Source organism: Festucalex cinctus, chromosome 9 (assembly GCF_051991245.1).
Source record: "Festucalex cinctus isolate MCC-2025b chromosome 9, RoL_Fcin_1.0, whole genome shotgun sequence".
In the NCBI taxonomy this organism is placed as follows: Eukaryota; Metazoa; Chordata; class Actinopteri; order Syngnathiformes; family Syngnathidae; genus Festucalex; species Festucalex cinctus.
Genome location: NC_135419.1, coordinates 11614476 through 11636829, shown reverse-complemented (window position 1 = coordinate 11636829; position 22354 = coordinate 11614476). Strand labels below are relative to the sequence as shown.

The 22354-nt window shown below is 37.6% G+C and overlaps 1 protein-coding gene and 1 long non-coding RNA gene across 4 annotated transcripts in view; one reads left to right on the top strand and one right to left on the bottom strand.

Moving 5' to 3' along the window:
- The window catches only part of ccdc88b (coiled-coil domain containing 88B), a 60635-nt gene that overhangs the window by 10668 nt on the left and 27613 nt on the right, over positions 1–22354 (top strand). For 2 of the 3 annotated variants that reach the window (XM_077532316.1, XM_077532318.1), the window contains exons 5-15: positions 6774–6832; positions 9269–9352; positions 10055–10195; positions 12318–12463; positions 12941–13022; positions 14168–14326; positions 14908–15054; positions 17673–17856; positions 18056–18171; positions 18631–19290; positions 21165–21344. In XM_077532316.1, coding sequence (XP_077388442.1) covers positions 6774–6832; positions 9269–9352; positions 10055–10195; positions 12318–12463; positions 12941–13022; positions 14168–14326; positions 14908–15054; positions 17673–17856; positions 18056–18171; positions 18631–19290; positions 21165–21344 — 1958 coding nt within the window. The remainder of the gene's footprint in view (positions 1–6773; positions 6833–9268; positions 9353–10054; positions 10196–12317; positions 12464–12940; positions 13023–14167; positions 14327–14907; positions 15055–17672; positions 17857–18055; positions 18172–18630; positions 19291–21164; positions 21345–22354) is intronic. The other variant, XM_077532317.1, reaches the window with a different exon arrangement.
- On the bottom strand, positions 9997–22350 carry LOC144025917 (uncharacterized). The gene is made up of 4 exons (XR_013284985.1): positions 21129–22350; positions 18640–18791; positions 12364–12449; positions 9997–10189 (listed from the first exon to the last, which is right to left on the bottom strand). It is a non-coding gene; the product is annotated as an uncharacterized LOC144025917 (long non-coding RNA).

Here is a 22354-nt window from a genome sequence, read left to right as displayed (position 1 = left end):
AGAGTCATCTGGCATTTGATTAAACATTTTCACTTCCTTATCATTTAAACAATCTTCTCATATAGTCACTTAAATAAATTTCTTTCATCTGTACGGCTTACAATAGGCGAATTTAAATGGTCTACCAGACGAAATTTCAAACGAGCTTAACTGTCTTATTCCTTTTACAATTTCCCAAATTACTTAATCATCAATTATCTTATCTCCATGCTTTGATCATGTATTTTTCTCTCTTTTCTCTTTTCCCTTAACAATGTAACATATGAAGTAACTTTCATTCATTACTCCAAATAACTAGTACATCATATAGAGACATGATCTGTTCACACAATGCTTCTGCCATAATAACAACATCCAGTTGTTTTTCTGGAACAATTTCAACTCACTGTTAAATTTTTTTAAGACCATCAATCAGTACTTGTTAATATTGACATTGTCTTACTTTTCGTTCAATTCCATAAAATCTCAGAATATTAAAAACATCAATTCCATGTATAACAAAATTCTAAAACAAAATTCCAAAAACGTAAAAACATAAAAAATTAAAAATATAAAATTTACATGCGGTATTGCAGCATTGTTACCAACTCCCCCCTTTTGAGACATCTTTATGGCTCACAACTCAAAATCATTATCCAAGCCACTTAAATGTTCACTTCATATAATATTATGCAATTTACATGCAATTTAAAATAATTTCACAATATTTACAAAAGGTTTTCATTTTTCCTTTTTTTTTTTCTATTCCACTACAGTGTTCCCTCGTATATCACTGGGTTAACCTTCATTCAGTCATTTTCCTCTTCCAAAAAATTACACAGTTGTACAAAAATCCACAAAATCAGCACCTTTTTTTCCTTTTTTAACAACTATGGAATTTAAAAACAATTGGGACCCTGTAGCCTTCATCGCTCTGGCCCTAATTTGCGAAAGAACACTGTAGTTTACATGTCTTGGACGGATAGAATTTTATAGTCTACCCATAGCATAGTAGTAGTCTGGCATTTCTTCAAAACTAATTGTATCATACTACATCTTGTATTGTTTACAACCATATAATCAAGTTTAAATGTAACACATCTTTCCCAAAGCCATATGTAGTTAATAATAAAGCCACCATGAATATCAATCATCTTGTAAACAATTAATATAAAATACTGGCTTAAATTCTACTTCATGCATTCTTAACAAAACTCATAACCATGTCAGCAATCAATTATCTGTTCAAATGGCCTTCCAATATCTTCGTGAAGCCACTACTATCATTGTTCAATTTAAATCACAAACTGCATTTTTCACATTCATCTATCTATTCAAATTTGTCAAACATTGTCGTTGTTATCAGTATCTCAATTCAATTTCAGTAGTAACATTGTTAGCATAATTATCCACCCAATTCATGTATAATTGCACAGCCAAATCAACCTGTGGGTGTTTTCGTTTTAAAACAGCATAACCACAAACATCAAAAGTTCATAACAGGTCACAATTTCACTCAGGAATTTAAATATCATTTTGTAATTTGTTTCAAATCTTAGGACCGACAAAATAACTTTGTTTATCATTGGGTCTCCATCATAACCACTTTACAATCAAAACATCTAAATATTACACCCTTGTTGCACAAAAGTGTAATATACCTTTATTTACATCAATCTCCAATTTCTTCTTAGCTGTTGCTGGTTTTCATTTCACAGCTCAATTTTCTATCATGCCATAAAATAATTTTGTCCATGCAAGTCAAAATCTGACTTTCCAATGTACCCAAACAATTTCTAATTGCTTGAGAGGGTATTGTGGGACATTCACAATATCCTTGTAGTAATAATATATATATATGTATGTATATTTCCCTTCCAGTGCAAATTTAGACCAGAATATACAATTTGGGTATACTGTTATAGTACTTATTCATTCCTCAAATTTTCATCAAGAATCCAAATGATCTAATAATGTATTTCCAGTTCGTATGTTTAGTATTTTCAATCAGCACACCTGCCCTTTGCGAGTCCTTAACCACTAGTCTAATTTATCTCCAATTCAGCATTTTACTCAAATAAATCATCTTTAGCATAGATGATATCTGATCTGTTTGCTCTGATTTCCACTTACTTACATGTTGTCAAGAAACCCAACATCAGAATGAATGAATGAATGAATGAATGAATTCATAAGGAAGCAGGTTAAACAGTTCTTCCTATTTAGTTTTAAAGAAAAACAAAAGTTCTGTCGTCTCTATTTGTTCTGCCATAATTGTTATATGCAGTGTCACTGTATCAAACTCATCATCAGTTTACAGGTAGTCAGTCAACTGTGACACTCGTAGGTGTGGCATTGTTTTCGTTCTCACATTTATGCTCAGAGTGACATAGCTTATCATCTCCCTTCTTTACAATCAGTTCCCTCGCTTTTTGTAGTAAGGCGTCAGCTACCATTTAAGAATTTATTTAGGATATAGACTACGTCGTAAAAATGCAAAGATCCTACACCTTTCACATAGCGATATCCCTTTTTCTACTCAACTTATCTTTTTATTACCATGTTGCCATCTAATGTAGACACCAAGACTAGGTCTAATCCAATTTAATATAATTCTGCTTACTGGTTTCGTTTCATCTTTGTTTTTATGTTCACCTTGTTCAAATAAATGGCCGTTTTTCCACCAACAACAATTACCAGGGTAATAAAAATTCCTCATGGGGCATTCAAGTACTATCTCGGCAGCAGGGTCTCGCTAACCTAGGGTGGTTACTTTGAGGGGTCAGTGTTTTTACATCAGCTCGTCTCAATCAAACTCATTTAAATTAATTACAGAGAACTCTAAGACACTGTAAGAACACAATTCTAAATTCCCTGCTGAACTTTTACAACCAAAAACTCACTTTACCCAGAATTCAAAGATCCTGGGCTTGTTGGTGGAAAAGCAACTATTAATAATTGTGCTCCTTTAAGAACATTCAAATTCAATTATAAATGCCATTTTTTTCTTCTTAATCAAATACATATCTCAGCTATTTATTTATTTTAAATAACTCACCACTAATAAAAGGTTTGCCTTCTAAACCATTTTAATAATCTTTTTCCCTTCAATACCTATTTTACTTATCAAGTTCTGGTGAGGGAGAATTTGTTAAATTCCACAGTCAATCACAGCAGGAGCTAAATCAGAATTCAATTAGGAAAACATTCCTCCGTGTAACTAATCTTTTATACAAACTTTAGGACTATATTCAAAACAACATTGTAAAGGCTCTTTCTTACAATTTTATGTTGTTCTCTAATCTGGATCTGCATAAGTCAAACCAAATCTATTAGTAAATGTAAACACCACAGTAATGAATTTTTAGAACATTTAACTCCTAGTAAGTATTTTCAAATTCAGTCAATAAGGTTTAAATTATTTCCTGTCTTACTCTGTTAGAAAGTCATGAAGTCATTGCATTTCCATATAGAAGCTTCTATTATCAGTGTGATATCAAGGCCTTCCCCATTTGGCCATTTGACAAATGGTGCCTCTACACACTTTACAATATAGTCATAGCTGAAAACTATCATTACTTACTTAATTCAAAGTTTCAAATTTCTTTAAACTAGTATTTAGTAGACTAGATTTGCATTATTTATCAAATAATCTATATCATTTGCCTTAACTTTATACACTCATTAGAGGGTTCATTACCATAATTTAAACATACTCTTCTAACCAAAGTCTGTAATCAAGAATTGATCTGCCTCTTTACAGATAGGAATGTTCCACTTCAATCATAAATCTTTCACAGCAAGGAGAGACTTGTTAAATCCTTGTTCACAAAAAGTGGAGGAGAGTCACACTCTCTGTAGGGTCAGACTGCACCACCCCACTTCATGTCTTGTGCCAAATGTTTCTAATTTAATTACTCAGCCTTATTGTCATTTGTCTTCTGTGTAAACCTTTATTCGTACATTTTCATAGGCACAGTATAGTTTTAGTTTAAAAGTGACTTTTCTGTGGCCTGTTAGCTATCCTCTCTTTTGGAGAGCTTTTATTTTATTTCCTTTTATAGCCCTTGCTTCTCCCTCAAAATGAGGTGTTTTATGTCCATAAATACCTTAGGTCAATTCTTATCTCTGCGCCTGAGTCGTAATTTTACCACCCCCTGTCAATCTTTTAACTTATCTGGAAATCTATCCATTTTATTTAATTTTATCAACATTCAAACGTACAACCAACTATCAGAGATCCACAGCCACCTAATGTAGTGAGGTAGCATAATATTAGGTATATAAAAATGTCTATATTGTTTAAAATTAAATCATTCCTCCACTACATTTCAAAAATAGTGATATTTGAAATCCGACTCAATATCTGTACCACTTAGTTATTTTCCCAATAATAACCAAAAATCTTCTCAGTTATTAAATTCAGTTATAACACCTTCTTCTTCCGAAAGTTATTTATTTTTATTTATTTTTTTTTAAAGAATCATTCACCTAAATAATCATCACAACTACACATTTTGCCTGTCATCTGATCACAATTTTTAATTGTCATTTAAACCTAGAATATAAATTGTATAATTGTGTAATTAATCACTTACATTGCTTCCTATCACTGTCGATTTTCCATAAAAATCATATTATTTCATATATATGACTAACACAGCAGTCCTTTACCGTTTTTTCTTTTCTAACTCCTCTAATCATTTTAAACTATCTATTTTATACTTTTGAGGGTAATTTCTTAACTCAGTGTCCTCTAACATTACACTTCCTTCCTGTCTTATCATCATCTACACCACCACAACTTGTTCTAAACACTTCACAAATCCCACTTACAATCATCCACTAATTCATCTTCTCTTTGTCCAGTTGTTCTAATTCTACCATAATCAATTCTACTTTCACGTTTCTCTCTTACTTTTATCATTTCCCATGCTCAAATCAATCCAACAAAAAGGATTTTTTTTTTTTCCTGTCAGAAGTTCAACAACTTGTCATCAATCACCTACTTAACTCACTCTCAAACAATTAGCTTTACCATCCAAAAACAAAAATACACAATTTTCACCTGAGGACCGGGTGATAACCCCTTCTGGGACCACTTTTTGGTCCACGCACCTCATATTTGATACAGACCAAAATTTCTCAATTTCACCGTTTTGACATAGTTATGTTAGACAGGATCTAACAACCCCTTATACACAATTTAAACCCTTTTAGCCGTCATCTTTAGACAATATGACACACAGACACATACAAGAGCTCACAGAGACAAACACAATGAGAAGCCACACACATATACTTTTACAGACAATACACGTATGCCTCGATATTAGGCTGTTAAAGCTCCAACTTTCCTTTTCATTTTATTCCTTATTTCATATTATAGTGGATTACCATTATTATTGTTATTATTTTTACTATTGTAAATTAAGCTGGCCAGCAAAAGTATATCTTGTAATCCACGTATTTAAATGCTATATTTTAGATGGATCAAATTTTTCTATGAACATCCAATCCTTACTGGATAGTTCATCTTATAGCTCACTTTTACTGTTTATTTTCCCCCATTTTATATGAATTTGGTACAGTCCGTGAACCTAGAGTTTCCTAGGGACTGATAGGTTCAAATAACAGGGTGACAATAAATTTCTCACTGTGGTAATTCTCAAGCTTCTACCCAATAGGGCGGAGAATTCTTGCCTTTGCTTCCACAATGAGTTGTCACTTACAATCCTGTTTGTTTAAAATGAAGTAAGTATCAAGTGACACTACACTTCCATTCACTTCACACACTCACACAAGGCCCTTTTATTTTCTGCGTTTCACGGAATTTAAGTACGTACACGACTCCGGCATCGTCTCTTTACACGGACGTTACTCTGCTCCGTTCCCTTTACTTGCCATTGACTAGTATTCACAAGGTTTTTCCTCTTTACACGGACGTTACTGGGCTCCGTTCCCTTCACTTCACGGACGTTCCTGGGCTCCGTTCCCTTTACTTGCCATTGACTAGTATTCACAAGGTTTTACTCACTATTGCGTCTGTACCTTCGCGCAATCTTTTTCACTCACACTTTCCCCAGGAAAGTAAACTTTTTCTCACCTAGATGTCTTCTCGTCCTTTGGATTCCCGTCAGCCTTCCAGATCCCAGTCACAGAGACGAAAATCCAGTCCCAGAAAAGGGTAGTATTTGCCGTGGCCACGGTCTTGCTGGAGGTCGACTCTGCAACTGGAATTCTTTAGGCGTCCTGGGATCCGGCTCGAAAGGACCAAATTAATGTCAAGTCAAGACCTGCAACATTTAAAATACATAGAAGAAAGAATGAGAAGACACAAGGATTTGATTACTCGCGAGGAGAAGCTGACAGAGAGTTGTGCGCAGATCACAAGCTCCCAGCCCCTTCTGACACAACTCCCTACTTCTCCTCTTTTATTTGGGATTCCCTAACAGACACAATAGGCCATACACTTGCCTCTAAGGGAAATAGGAAATAACAGCAATGTGATAAGCAACTCCAGCAGTCGTAAAATACAGAGGACATCCTTTAACCATAAACTTTTACAACCACTAATCCTGGAAGTCTGTTGTTCTTCATTCCCGCATTCCAGGTGTCTTCAGGTTGAATACACATGCAGCAGCTACAAACTCATAGTGAAATACTGAATACACAGTGAAATACTAAATACATAGTTTACAACTAACTCTAGGTAATGAAAGAGAAAATATGAAATAACATATACATAATAACCCTAACAATAATGATGACACTTACTGTATCTGTGTGTTCAGAGGCAGCTGTGGAGGAACTGAGGCGCTTGCTGCTACTACTACTCGGATGTGCCGTGCAGGTGAGACGATATCTATTGTGTTGCGACGTGAGCTCATTGGGACTGTTTTGGAATTTGTGGCCTGTTTGAGAGTATCAGACTTACATCTAAGATGGGGAGAAATTGATTTTATTTTCGGTAGAAACTTGAATATAGATATTTTTGCTGATAACTTGCTACATGGACAAGTAATGGGAGGCCGATTCATTGCTGCTACATGAAGCAAAAAAAAAAAAAATCATATATCTGTGGGAATAAAGGTTATGCTGGACATGAAAGAAGGCCTGCGTATCTCAGTTTTAGGTCAGTCAAAGGTTGGATACGTTTTTCGAAGGGAAAAAAAATGACGAAAACGATGTACTTGAGAAAGTGCAATCCCGAGTTCATTAAGTGCGGCTTTGTGCAGGGGGGAAATGAGGCAGAGCCGAGAGACCACGGTGTGCAGTGTGGGCTGTCCAGCAAAGCCCTGAAGCCCTCAAACCTTTCATGGCATTTAGAAACGCCAAAGCTGGAGGATTATTTAAGAGGAAAAAAAAAAAATGGGCAACTGAAACAGCAAAAGATTGCCTAAGCAATTCATCAAATTCAATTGAAGAGTAAATGGCTATTTAGAGTGGCTGCTTGTTTTTTGCTTTGGTAAAATCCAGTCATTTGTTATTTATGTGTTTGTAAGCTTTACCTGAGACTTTAAACAGTATTTTTGTAGCAGCTTGGTTAGTTCGTTGAATTATTAAGCTAATTGCGATCATGTTGTATGTGCAGGTTTATAGCATACAGATCATACTGTATTATAAATGTCACTAACGATCACATTGAAACATTTTTTATGAACTGTGTATATGTGAATGATGGGCGCATTTACATATTTTGGTACGAGATCTTGATTAGTGGATTAGTTGTTGACAAAAAAATTAATATTATTAAACATTTACTGAGGCTAAGGGTGGGTAGCTTAATTCAACTGTTCCTGGGCCACAAACGTGATTTAAAGCTACACTCTAAAAAGAGAATTGTTGAGATTACCAATTGAATTCTTTCTTTCCTTTGACCTTTCCTCTGGTCTCCTGACCTTCTGAACTTCACGACTCTGGTGAGAATCTGAAGTATCCGGTTAAGGTGAAGGGTAATGGGATTTTTATTAGGTTTAAGGTGAACTAATGAGTACAAATTTACACAAATTCACATGCATGCACATACGCGCACACACACACACAAAAAGAGAGAGCAATGATGATAAGATGTTGACTCGGTAAGACTGCCGAATGAACAATTTTGAGCTCTCTCTAAAAAAGAAAGAAAGAAAAAAAAAATGGTATTGTTGACCAACTTAAAAAAATGCTTCAATTGGTAACACATGATTGAATTAAGTTAGTCCAAAGTGAATATTTTAAGTTTAATTATGAGTTCATTCAACTTAATACTTTGGATTGGAGTCACTTTGGATACACTTAATTCAGGTGAATTTATTAAGTTTAATAAAATCATAATTAATTAAACTTAATACATTCCCTTTGAACTAACTTAAAGGCCGAGTCTTCCGGTTTCACTCTGGAAAGGCACTTTTTAAATACAGGATTTAAACAAACAAACAAACAAACAAACAAACAAACAAACAAACAACTTCTCAATTTACAGATCAGGGCTTGTCTTCATTGCTGGTGGTGATTTTTGTCCTAAACCCTCACACCCCAACCTGTATTGGCTGGAGGGTTGTAAACGCTGTCTTTCCACAGAAACGTCCCGCTGTTTACAAAACAAACACAAAATGGCAAAATACAGGCTGGGAGTGTGGGGGTTTAGGACAAAATCACCACCAGAAATGAAGACAAGCCCTGATCTGTAAATTGAGAAGTAGTTTGTTTGTTTAAATCCTGTGCTTAAAAAGTGCCTTTTCCTTTTTAAAAGAAGAAGAAAAGAAAAAAGAAAAAAAAAGTGCCTTTTCTTGAGTGAAACCGGCAGACTCGGCCTTTATTTCAATCATATGTTACAAATTGTTACATCTTTTCAAGTTGGTCAACAATTCAATTTGCAATCTTAAATTGGTTCAACAATTCTCTTTTTAGAGTGTACCCAGCATCCACGTTTTATTCTTAAAAAGCTTTGACGGAACGTGAGAAATGTGAAGGACCTCATCCCCAAAATGATACTGGACAGGAGCGAACGTCCTCACATCCGTTGTAAACCATGAGCTGAAACTTAAATAATTAAACCAGAGTGAATCAAATAAACAAAATATATAATGTATATAACACATTGTAAATATTTGAATAGGCCCCCAAGCCACTTTGTGCAGTAGCAGTTGAGCCCTGAGGTAGAAAACTTTAACCCCGGTCTAATCAACTCCAGATTGGTTTACTGATTTCTTATGAGACACACTGTGTCAAATGTGTAGCAATAAAGGATGTTTCAGTGCCACTAATGAACACACCTGATTCAGTTTATTTCTTGTCTCCGCAGTGTGAGCATAAAGAGACGTTCATTCAGCAGATCCAATCTCTGGACATCGAGACACAGGCTGCCCTCGCCGTTTGCATTCAACAGGTGCGTTCAGGTGCAGGCTGAACCTAATCCAAAATGACTTTAATATTATTCACAGATTGACCCTCACTTCCGGGCAGATTTTCTATGGGGATTTTTATTCTTTAAAAGGATTTAGCAAAGCGTTTTTTTTTCTTTTTTAACTGAAGCGTGAAAAGAGCTGTTTTTCATTCTAGCAGCAGCAGCAGCAGCCTGAAAGGACCTCCACCTCTGTTATACGCGAACCTTTCTCCTTCCTCTCATTTTCTGTCAAACTGTCCGTTTCAATAAAGCACAGATGTCAATTGGACGTTTAAAAAAAAAAAAAAAAAAACACCCCGTGAATAATTGCCCACATTACAGAAACAGCATGTTGCAGAGCAGCATGACTGAATTACAGTAACAGCATGTTGCCCACGAGTCTTTTTCGTTCCAGGTTTCTTCTTTCTTGCCTCATAAATCAGAGCGGTGAAGAGGTGCCATCCCCGTGTGGATAGATGCACCCCCGCTTGCTGCTTATAACTTCCACCTGAGGACATTTCAGACCTTCCCTCCTTTGCAAGCCATCATTTCTTTTGCATGCATGAGTGGGCCATTTATGGACATGCATATTTTTCTTTTTAATTCAAAAAAAAAAGAAAAAAAAAAGGATGATCTTACTTGGCCACTGCTGAGTAAAGGATTTGTTGATTGTGTCCCACCCAGTCAACTGTGTCTCCGCTGCAGGTGACTCAGGATCCGCGCTCGGTGCTGCCGCTCCAGTGGGAAGAGTTGCTGGAGGTGGAAGGTGCAGACCTAAAGTTGGTCTTTAGCTCCATGGCCAAACAGATCCAGGGTATGCTGGCCCAGAGAGACACACATCTGGAGGTAAGCAAATATTATGGAAACACCATTAATCCTTGAGTGATCTATTCGATACATTCTATTCATCCATTTTCTATCACACTTGTCTCAGATAACTCAAGACAAAACCTGTGGTTAAACCTGAACTGCTTGCTAGCCAATCAAAGGGCACATAAAAACAAACAATTTACACTCACATTCAAACATATGGACAATTTTGAACATAATGTTCATTCTGCAGTCTTACAGAGACATGTCATTGTCTCTCTCTCTCTCTCTCTCTCTCTCTCTCTTTTTTTTTTGGGTGGAGTTTGTGCTCATTAATTCACCTGAAACCTGTTAAAAATCCCATACCCTTCACCTTAACCGGATAATTCAGAGTCCCGCCAGATTCATGAAGTTGTCAGGAGACCAGAGGAAGGATCAAAGGAATGGACAATTAGATTTCAATGAATCTCACATGCATGTTTTTGGAATATGGAGAAAATCCATGAAGCACAGGAGACGCATATCTCATAATAACTCATAACTCATATATAAGAGACACAAATCCGGAACCTCAGAATTGTGAGACAGACGTGTTTACCGCTAGGTCAGCTGTGCCAGGCACAGTCTCCTAAACTCCGATTCAAGAGTTGCATCAGAAGTTCTCTCTTGCTGTTTCAAAACACCAAAGAATGATGCAGTACAATTCAAGAGCATTGCAAAGTACACCCATAAAAATATACAACAGTCATAAGATAATGTTAAATGAATACACCACTGTTCCACCGCATATTTATGAGTCACTCAAATTCACATATTTTCTTTAAATGATTAGTTTTTGTTATTTGCAAAAATAATAAAAAAAATAAAATAAATAAAAAAATAAAAAAATAAAATAAAAAACACATACATTCACTGTTTGTTTGTTTTTGCTCAGGCAAAAGCCCTGTCTAATATAATAAAGTCCAGGAAACACCATCTGCTTTAGGTATGTTTTTATAGCATTTACTTATTTTTTAAAGACTAAACACACTTTTATACATATTGAGAAAACACAATAGCAATAGATAAGACAAACATATTCGTCTTTTTTCCACAAACTAATAAACTTGGGTTTAATTAGGGGTGCACCGATCGATCGGCCGGCCGATTTATCGGCCCCGATTTCCTTAATTTTGGAAGATCGGTGATCGGCCGATCACTTAAAAATAAGCCGATCTTTTCCACCAATCTCATCTCCCTCCTCAGAGGTCTGAAAAAGTCAGCGACTGTCCTTTTCTGCTGAGATGATGAATAGGATTTTCATTTTTATTTGAGAGAACCACTTCACGTGCAGTTAAAACAACCCGTTTGTTTTATTTCGTCGATATTGTTCAATGTTTTCCTATAAAACAAGATTGGAACACCGAAGGCATATGCTACTTGTAATAATTATTTTATTTTATTTTTTTTAAATCGGTATCGGCAATAATCGGGATCAGCAGGTCAGACTTTTTAAAAGATCGGGGATCGGTGATCGGCCGGAAAATTGTGATCGGTGCACCCTTAGTTAGAATCTCACATCATATTAAGAACCATAAACAAAGATGTATTGCACATGATAAAATTAACTCACAGCTGTCGCTTTCAGTCAGCGTAAAAAGCAGAATTACTCCTGTGCTGCAATGCTGAATAATTTTCAGCACTTCCTGTTTTCAACCTTCTTCTTCCAAATTTACAGTGTAAAACAATAGTGCGCTGCCACCTCGGGGCCAACAGTGAAATTACATTCAAAATGAATGTATAAAGAAAATCTGCGAGTGATGGATTGTGAACCTGGAACCCGCATTGGAGGGTTGTTTACTGCATTGCTGTGACCCCATTTTGTGACATCTCGATGTTAAGCTAGGAGCTACTGTATGTTTAAGAGAGGGGACGAGATTTAAACTGGCCATTGCGCTGTCGAAGAGAAAAGTTATCTTGTGGAAGTGCTACAGAAAACAGATAAATTAATTCAAATCTGTCCAACAACTCTTGGTTTAAATACATCAATAAATCCAGAGACGATGCAAAAAATAGCATCTACATTTACTCAGTATCACACACTCACACATCGGTCACCACACAGCCCACTGAATTTCTCATTCCTGACAATGTCAATCTTCTGCTGACCCCCACCCAGCGCATCGCTGAGTTGTGTCGAGAGCGGGAGGCGCACGCTGACTCACCCTTGGAGCCCCTGGGTGGTCACAATGACGAGCCTCCTCAAGGTCTGGCACTGCAGCTGGCAGACAGCAAGGCCAAAGTCCGCCGCCTGAAACAGCAACTGTGAGTGTGCGCACATTAATAAGCATACATTAAACGGGAGCACCTGCAGGCGCTGCATCACTGCCAGCATAAGAATTTAGGAGGAAATCATGAGTGAAATATTTGTGTAATCGTACGTGCACCAACCATACTGTACTAAACTACTCTTGAATCATTGGGAAGAAAAGAGCTTTTAAGTTTTAAAAAATTCGACTAAAGTCTCCTGAAAATGGGCATCAGACCAACATGGCTGCTCTCATTGATCAAAGTTGACTCCAGTTCAAATTAATTACCTCTGGAAAAAGGGTAATGTGTCCATTAGCGTGGGTTTATTTATTCATTTGTTTGTTACTTACTTCAGTGATTCCCAACCACTGCGCCGCCAATTTCACTCCCGTTAATTGCTCATGCACTCTGGCACTCTTTTCACATGCCGCTTTTATCATTCCATCGTCGTCAGAAAAAATATGTGATTGCTCCTCTTTGCCTGTCTTTTAGGGATGATAAAGGCGATCAGTTATTAGACTACAAGCAAGAGATTCAGATGATGGAGGACCAGCTCAAAAAGCTTCAGAAAAAGGTTTGTGTGTCATACATTTTGTATGTCACGCGACTGAAATGTGCAATATCTTTAACAGCATTATCCCAGTTTGAAGCGAGTCATGCTTTCCTCGTACAAATATGGTTGTATCTTTGATTTAATTGACACAGTAAAGACAGTCATAACGTTATTTGATGTTAAAAAGATGTTATTTTTGTTAGTTTTGTTGATTTTTATTTTTATTTTTATTTTTTTTGCCTTTATGTTTGTACTTTTCTATTACGTAAGTCCAATTTAATATGGAACCTGATTTGTCTTTGTTGGGGTTGTTCATATTTGTTATTTGTTAGATAATTTTGTTTCAGATGAGAATGGAAAACTACAAATGAAGTGTTAATAAGATAATGAAGTACTTAAAATTAATTAATTGATGATTATAGCTTAAAAAATCTAATTCCAAATGTCAAGAAATGAGATGATTTATATAGACTTCTGGTGGGTGTGTCTCTTTTGCAAATTATTGGTCTATGTGTTTAATGAACTTAAATAATTTAATTTATAAGATTGACTTTTTGAATAGAACTACTGAAATACAGGGACTTCATAAATTGTTGTGATAGCTGTAATTGTATTTACATTAAATGTAAATGTATTTATATGGCTAAAAAATATGTTCTCTACTGTAAAAAGGATAGTGAAACATTGATTTAGATCGAGTTCATTTTTCTGCCACTAGATGGCATTAGTGTTTCTTGTTGGACATTGGAGACAGCAATAGTACATTTTTCTTTTCATATTATGAGCTAGTTAATTTAAAAAAATGTTGCGTTCAAGGCACTTAAGGTTAACACACTATAAAACCCTAGTTGTAATTTGAGATGTGTTCTGAGTCACAAGCGTGGTCATGGAACAAACTGAACTTGTATCTCAAAGCACGCTGTCGCCCGCTTTTATGTACTGTAAATTACAGCTTAGCCTAGCGTAGCCTGAATAAAGTATGAATGTAAACATAATGACTGAGGCCGACCCGGGTATGCTTTCAATTCTAAAGTCAATTTGAACATTCGACCTTACTCGAAACAGTCGACAAGTCAGACCTCACTCAATGGCATTTCATATCAGTTACACGTTCCGCTGACCTCAGCGACGCACTCTGTGTTCTGTATGTACGCACACGTCTGCAGAACCGCTCCCTGCAGAACGAGTCGAGGGGCCTACGTGCTCTGCGGGACGAGCTGGATTGCGCCCGCGAGAGAGCCGCGCGGTCCGAGCAGCTTCAGAACGAGCTCCAGAGCTGTAAACACAGACTGCGCAGCCTGGAGGTGACACGCACTCAGCTCAAGGTACACACACACACACACATACATCTGACTGGACCGTGCACAGCGAACAGCAAGCAAGTAGAGCGACATCATAACATTGCTTGGCAGCACAATTGACCTTAAGAAGCCGCTTAACTGGAAAAAAGCAGCAGAAAAGTATGTTTGGTCATAAGAGCTTTTAGTCACACATGAGATTTACTTGGCTATGCTTTCAGTCGAGCGCTCACATCCGTGTGAAACACCACACGCTGTGTCCCTGCTGTCACCTTCTCGTTCTGCTTTTATTCTTTCTGCCTTGGCTCTGCATCCCTGTGGCAGCCCAGATTAGCTCAAAGGATGACTTTCCTCCATGCCTGCTTCATTCTCCACAAATGTAAATTAAAACATTGGAGAGTGGAGATGATATAGTCCAAAAAGACACACAATCAGGACTTTTCCAAAAGACAGATAATAATATTGTTCTCTTGTTCGTTAAGAGGATAAAGAATATAACACAGTGAACTTTTTTTTTTTTTTTTTTTCAAATCATTCAAACAAATCATTGTTTACATATCCCCACAATGAAACAAATGCCCTCTGTTTACATGTGTTGCCACCTGCAGGAGCAGCAGCAGCTGTGTGCAGCCCTGCAGGAGACCAAAGCTCTTTTGGAAGAACAGCTGGCCGACGCGAGGGCCCGATGCTCCGCGCTGAGGGAGCTGGAGCGGGACAACCTGCTGCTGCGTCAGCGGATTATAGATGTCGAAGCGGTGGGTACAGACAAAGACGTATATGGGTCATTCCGGAATTGGAAGGCACTTTAGGTACCGCCAATTTTGAAAAACTGCCATTTATTTTTGTTATGTTTTCAAGAAAACACGCTATAAATGTTCATATAAGTCATCTAGCTTAACTATCAACCATATCGATTAGGGATAGACCGATTATCGGCCGGGCCGATTATCGGTGTCGATATTTGGCAGTTTCACAAATATCGGTATCGGCCTTTTGACCAATCTGACAGCCAATAAAGCGGGTATTTTGAACACATTATGATAATTTTTCACCTTCTGCAAAAATCTTTTGAAACTTTTTATGAATCCTGTTGAAAACCCCAAATTTGCTACGTTTGCATTCATTTTTTGCACAGTGAAATACAGGAACTTTTCATTCATGGATTTATATTTCAATTTCCACTTTATAAATAATGATGCTGACACTGGGAATTCACTACAAAAAGTTAAAAAGAATAAATAAATGTTGAAACTCCCTGCATTTTTTTAAAATATATTTTTTAAACAAAGCTGTCAATATTGTTTAAAATTTAAAGAAAAAGTACTTTTTAATTTTTACACTAATATTTTCTCTTCTACAGCAAATAAATATCGGCTTGAAATATCGGTTATCGTTCTCCTTGACTACTAATAATCGGTATCAGTATCGACCTTGAAAAAGCCATATCGGTCTATCACTAATATCGATTTGTGGATCAAGCACCTGTTTCAAAGTTGTGAACCTTTGTTTTTGGGAAACCTGGCTACAAAGTATGAGAATTCTTAGTTAGATAAGCAACTAACTAACAACAAAAACAGTTTCTTTAGTTTGATGTCGTTAAATAGGTAGTATTAGCCACAACATGCAATCAGTCAGACAAATTTGCTCACATCTCTAACGAGAATACAAGCATACCCTTGAACCAATCACAATGTTCTCCTAAAAGCAGGTGCACTCATTGCTTTTTAAATGCCACATTTCTGTCAGGCTCAGAAGCGCAGTGCTGCTTAAATGCTCGTCAACAATCACGGCAGTCATTACCGCACACGTGGACACATTCTTGCACCGACTGAAGGTCGCCCCTGTGAACGTGTGACCTTTCGCACGGCAAGAACATTAATTACCATTAGATTCCCACTGATCTTGCCCGTGTGTCGCAAGGTTGGAATGTTTCTGTCTTAATGAGGAGATCGTTTCTCTCATAATGGGAAGATGCACTTGTAATTTGCAGGAGCATTTCTTTATATAATTCATGAATACGCCTTGTGTAATTGTTTATAGTGTAATCAGTTATGTTGATTGGCTTTATATGCACTTTTAATGTTTAATTTTGCCAACAGCATTGGGAATGGGGTTTTGTATTTAAGTTTAAAGATAATGTTTCTTTGGGCATCACAGTGAATGAGTGAATTGCACATCTGCCTCACAGTTTTGAGGTTTGGATTTTGAATCTCAGGGAGTGTCAAACAGCTAGCAAGATGTGAACATAGCCTCACTTGAACTGCAAAAGAACATGCAGCCCTCAATGATGTGAACAAGCGAGATTCATTCTCAAACATGGCTTTTTTTTTTGTAAATATGAATATAAAAGTGCGTATGTGTGATAATTACTCAGTGAGAAGTTATAGAACGCTGTCCAGCTTCAACAAAATAGCAGCGCTAGCAATACTACTAAGCTAGCATTAGCGCTGTAAACAAGCTGACATTAATCATAGCTACTCTTCGGGAGCATGATTTATTTGTAGTAGAGTCTTACTATAACACAAAATGTTATTGGTTTGAAGTTTTATTTTTGTAAATCTACAACCAAATAAAAATTAAAAAGAGGCGATAGTACCTCTATCCATATGCCCGAGTTTCCTTGCTCTGCTTCTTTTTTGCTAGTCTTATGCCCAGTTGTTAGCAAATGATTATTATTATGCAAATGATTATCTGCTGGTGGATATTTCAATTAGAGCTGTCAAACGATTAATACTTTTAATCAGATTAATCCCGTCTTGGAATTTTGATTATTCACGATTAATTAAAAAGTTTTTTTTTTTTTAATCAACATTTTTTGCCTGCCAAATTTAAACAGCACCTGTTATGTTATTTTTTTTATTTATTTATTTTTTTTTACATTTAATGTTATGAGGACGTCTTTAAAAAAAAAAAAATCCACTGCACACGCTCATCCTCCTCTTTTTCTAATTAGTTAATTACATGTATGAAAAAAAAGAGAAAAAAAAACGACCCCAATAGTTTGACATGAACAAATATTCTGAATGTCATATGCAAACATTTATTAAATGCTTTAATGCATATAGTTATGTTTATTGCTCAAACACAACCTGTGCTACAGTTAACATAACCATCCACTGCCAGCTAAAGGATCATCAGCGGTCAAAATTAATAGTGTGATTAATCTGCATTAATAAATGATTAATGCAAAAATTTTTGTTATTAATTAGTTAATGCTTTAACTTTGACAGCACTAATTTCAATAGAATTTCAAAGCTAAGCAACTGTCAGGTTCAAAATGATTTTTTTTTAGTGAGGAAACTACAAATTTATTTTTTCTTTTTTTCTTTTTTTAAGCAAACACATTTCCCTCAATATGTTTTCCCCTGTGCAGGAGCGTGACACCGAGCGGCAGCGTGTTGACGAGCTACTGGAGCTGAACATGAGCCTGGAGGCGGACCTGCGGCAATGCGGCGGCGGTGGCACTCGTGCCGGCAATCCAGCTCCGGTTTCTGCCGCCCACCGCCACTTCCTCCAATCAGAGGAGGATTCTGACGAGGAGCTGAGCGAGCTGATTGGTCAGAGCGCCTGCTTCTTTACACCTTGTCATTTTAAGACGTTTTAATTAACTGATAAGAGGAAATATGTTGTGGAAGGATCGGCCTTGTTGTTATCAATCAGAACATAGAAAACACCATGATATGATATATCAATTTCTCCATCCATATCAGCTCTTTTGAATTTTTTTTTATTCCCATACTCTTGATGTATATTCAGACCACAAGCCTTTAAGTGTGGAAGTGGGCGAGGCGTCGACGCTGAGGCTGCTGGGAGCAGAGCAGGAGAACGAGAGGCTGAGGAGACGTTTAGAGGAGCTACAGGCCCAGCAAGAGGTCAGAGGTCAAAAAGCCCAGGAATCATTCCTGCCAGCTGAGGTTGAAGGTCAAACTGACAATTTGGATTGCATTAGTTTAACTGCAGACTTTATAGTGGGAATGGATGTTTGCCAATATTCACTTTGCGATTTAAGCATACTATATTTTTACCCTGGGCTGATCCCTTTCATACCCTCGCCACATGTTTTTTAAATACATTATCTGAACATTTCTCTTCATCTTTTAGTTTCTATGGTTACCTGAGTGCAGAGTTCCTTTGAACACTATTTTTATGACCTGCCAAAAATGATTTAAATGATTCTGTCATAACATAACATTTTCTTATTTTAATACTTTATGCGAGGAAGTGTTTTTGGTTCTTTCAAGTTTAGTTCATAGAAGCCATAAAAGGCGTAAAAGAGGCAAAACAGCAGACGATTAAAAGACAATTACAATGTCTGACTTTGCACTTTCCAGTTCCACAACCTGAAGAATGAAAACGCCACTTTGAAGCTGCAGTTGGAAGCGCTAATGGCCAAGCTGCAGCACACAGGAGAAAACCAGGAAGACGCAGGAGTGCAGCAGTTGGACAGACAGGATGGGGAGAGCGCCGAGAGGGGCCTCCAGGGATCCGAGTCCTGCAGGGGGGAGGGGGAAGGGATGGTGAGGATGATGGAGGAGCGGGAGCGCCGACGGGAACTTATCGTGACGCAAAGGGAGGCAGGAGTCGGGGAAGAGATTCTCCACGTTAAAAGAGAGAACGCAAAACCACGTGACGAGGCGATAAAGCCCAAAAGAAGAGGAGAAGCAGAAGGCGATCACATTGACATTCAGAAGGAAAATGAGTTGAAAACAGAAATGGCCGACGAAAATACAGAAACTCAACAAGAACCCGTAACTATAAAACAATCTATGTTGGGCCTTTCTGGTGCTGACGCCGCTTTGACAAAGTGTCTCCACGAGGCCCAGGAAGAGGCTGACAGGCAGGCCGTGGCGGCCCAGGACCTGCGCTCCAAGCTGGGGGAGCAGAGCAGGAAGACGCGGGAGGCTGAGCAGAGGCTGACGCTCCTAGAGGCCGAGCTGCGACACCTGAGGAAAGCTGCGGAGAATCTCGGGGAGGCCCGAAGGCAGATCGAGGTACGGATGATGGAATGAGGGGAGGGAGCCAACGTGGGATTGGGTTTGAGATTGATGGAGGTAATAATAGTAATCAGGAGAGTGTGCGGCTGGTAGTAGAGATGATAAATTGGCAGCCAGGAAAAAGCGTGCATGCGTTGGACACGCAATGAGTTCTTTAAAAGTAGCCAGAAGTCATTCAAGAAGGAAAAAGAACATAACAAACACCAACGTGACAACAGACATTTATCATAACACATCTGCACGAAAAGATACTAATCAGTTTTGATTACTCTTGTGGTTATAGTGGGGTAGAGTCACAGCATCTTGCAGTCAATATTTTTAATACATTTTCCTCTTTTGAAAAGAAGGTGATCAAAATATGAAAAACACACAAAATGTCACTCAATCAATATTTGTGTTTTGTCAGATGATAGCAAATTCCTGAAACGCAAAGTATCATGGGAGATGTTCTAAATAGAAGGACTATTTTTCTAGGATAGACATTATAGTGACTTATAAGGCTAAAATATTTAAATAAATTCCTCATTTTGTAGTTTTATTTGAATGTGCACCATTCTTTGGCCCCTACATTGCACTTGTCTAGGCTCTCCATAGACTGTTAAAGTGTCTCCATACGGAATTGGACTGTATATATTTTATTTTAGCATCTATTACCTCTCTTAGACTTGATTGTACAAAATACTTTGACACTATTACATTAGTTGTTTTAGCAATGAAATTATAATTGCAGTTGAAGTTGTTGACACCCGTCTCCCATACAATTAAAAAAAACACAAAAAAAACACTATATCGTTATTAAGTATAAATCTGTCTTCAATTAGGGCTGGGTATCGATTCAGATTTCCCAAATCAATTCGATTCAGAAGGGCCCGATTCGATTCGTTATTTGAAGGAAAAACACTCCCAAAGTCGATGCTAACTTCCCATTAGAGTTTGCTAATTTCCTGTAAGCGCTAGGCTAGCTATGTTTTAAAAACGATATAGTGGATGTAAATTCTTAAGGTTGTATATTTAGTTTTACAGTTGACTCCAACTGCGGTGTCATTAAACAGCTTAAACGACGGTTCGGGCCAAAGAATAACCAGAACTACAAACGGTATACACTTGCTAGTTGCTAATGCTACACAAGCAAAACTTGGGGTACTTTCACAGCGTTGGACACTTCAGCTTTCTTTGATAACGTTTAATGGGTAGATAATCGGCCATTTAGCTCAACTGGTCGATTGCTTTGGCCGATGTTTGAAGGCCAATAATCGGCCAATTATATTCGCGGCCGATTAATCGGTCGGGCCCTGTTTGGCACATTAATTTACGGGGGGAAAAAACTGTATTAAAAGTATCGATTCATGGTTTGATGAATCGATATTGGGCTAGGAAAAGGAATATTGATTCGATATTGATATATCGATATTTTAGTCCCAGCCCCCGTCTTCATACGTGCACCCTTTCAATATTTCTCTATTTCGCTTTTTACCATTTCCTCTCCACATTTACAATAAGTGTAATTTCCCATCATTTCCCGAGGCCCCCACTCCCACTCTCCATCTCTTCTGCAGAGGTTGTCTCAACATGCGTGCAAAGTCCCCATACAAATGACACGTCATGCCAATATGCAATAATAAAAATAATAATGATAATGATAATAATAATAATAATAAAAAGAAAATCCTGCAGCGTTTTATTTTGTTATTTTGGGGCATGTTACTACTTCCCTTGCAATGCTGCCCTTTGCGGCTGCACATGATGCACATGCCAAAAATCGACATTATTAATTGGCATTATCGTGGTCACATGTATATCAAAAAGACATTTTCACCATACTGATGACATCCTACCATGCCTCTCGTTCACATCTCACGCGCGCCTGCCAGGTTCTACAGTCCGAGGCCGTGGTCATGGAGGAGGAGCTGTGCCGTCTGCGGAGTGAAGCGGAGCTTCACGGCATGCAAACGACAGTCATCGCCAGCCTGGAGGGCGAACGGGCGGCACTGGAGAGAAACAGGGATGCGCTCCGCGCCACTGTGGATGCCCTCCGTGCTGCCCAGCGCAAGGTTGGAGAGTGACACCTATTTTTTTTTTGTGTGAAAGAAGAACTCAGAAAGTGTTTAAAACGTATTAATTGCCGGGCTAGTTCAAATAATTGACCTTTGACTTCTATAGCCATCAAAGGGAGTGAATGACTTCAAAGACTTTTAAAGGTGTTTTTTTTTCCCTTTAAAGTTTAGTGAAAGCGTTGACTTTGGAGCTTCTACTCTATACTCCTGTAACAAACAAATACATGTGCTAAAGGGTGCACTTATTTATGTGTTGACAAGAACATCCACACTCACAAAAGGTCACTGCACTGCTTATTACGAGCACTTTAGCTTGATGTTCCACATATCCCCATTTCGTATGAAGGATGTGAAAAAGAAGACAAATTCTCCTCATGAAAAAAAAAAAGTGATACAGAACAACCGTTTGCGTGCTGTTTGTAGAAGAACTGTAAGTCATCAGAGAGACTGCAAGCAAAGGGAAAGAACAGCGCTTAGTCAGCATGACAAAAAATACCATAAAAAGGATCCATGAATACCTTCCATTTAGGAAGGTACACCTTGGCTTTTTCCTCTAATATACAGTAAGGGTGCTGCAGTTACTATATATATATAAAAAAAAAAATGTCCAAGAAAACATTTGATCAGACTCTTTGGCATACACATCACTACACTATGACCAAGTAAAATGAAAAAATGGGATTTTTTTTTTTAAAAAACCTCTTGACAGTATCCACTAAAGCTACGCAACTGTTTCGTTGCCAGGGTGTTGTTTGATACAGATCATGTAATACGACTGCAACTAGAATTGTGCAGGGGTTATCTTAGTCTCTTGATAGAGCATGAGCTCACTATCAACATGCTTTTATATTTACAGTTCATATGTCTTGAGGTAGTGTTTTTCTCTTCTGACAAGCTGGGTGAGTAGCAAACACTGAGAATTAATGGCAACTCGAGCGTGTATGTTAAATGAAACATGAAATATGCTCCATTCGCTTCAGCTGCAGGGAGTTGAACGCGATCGGGAA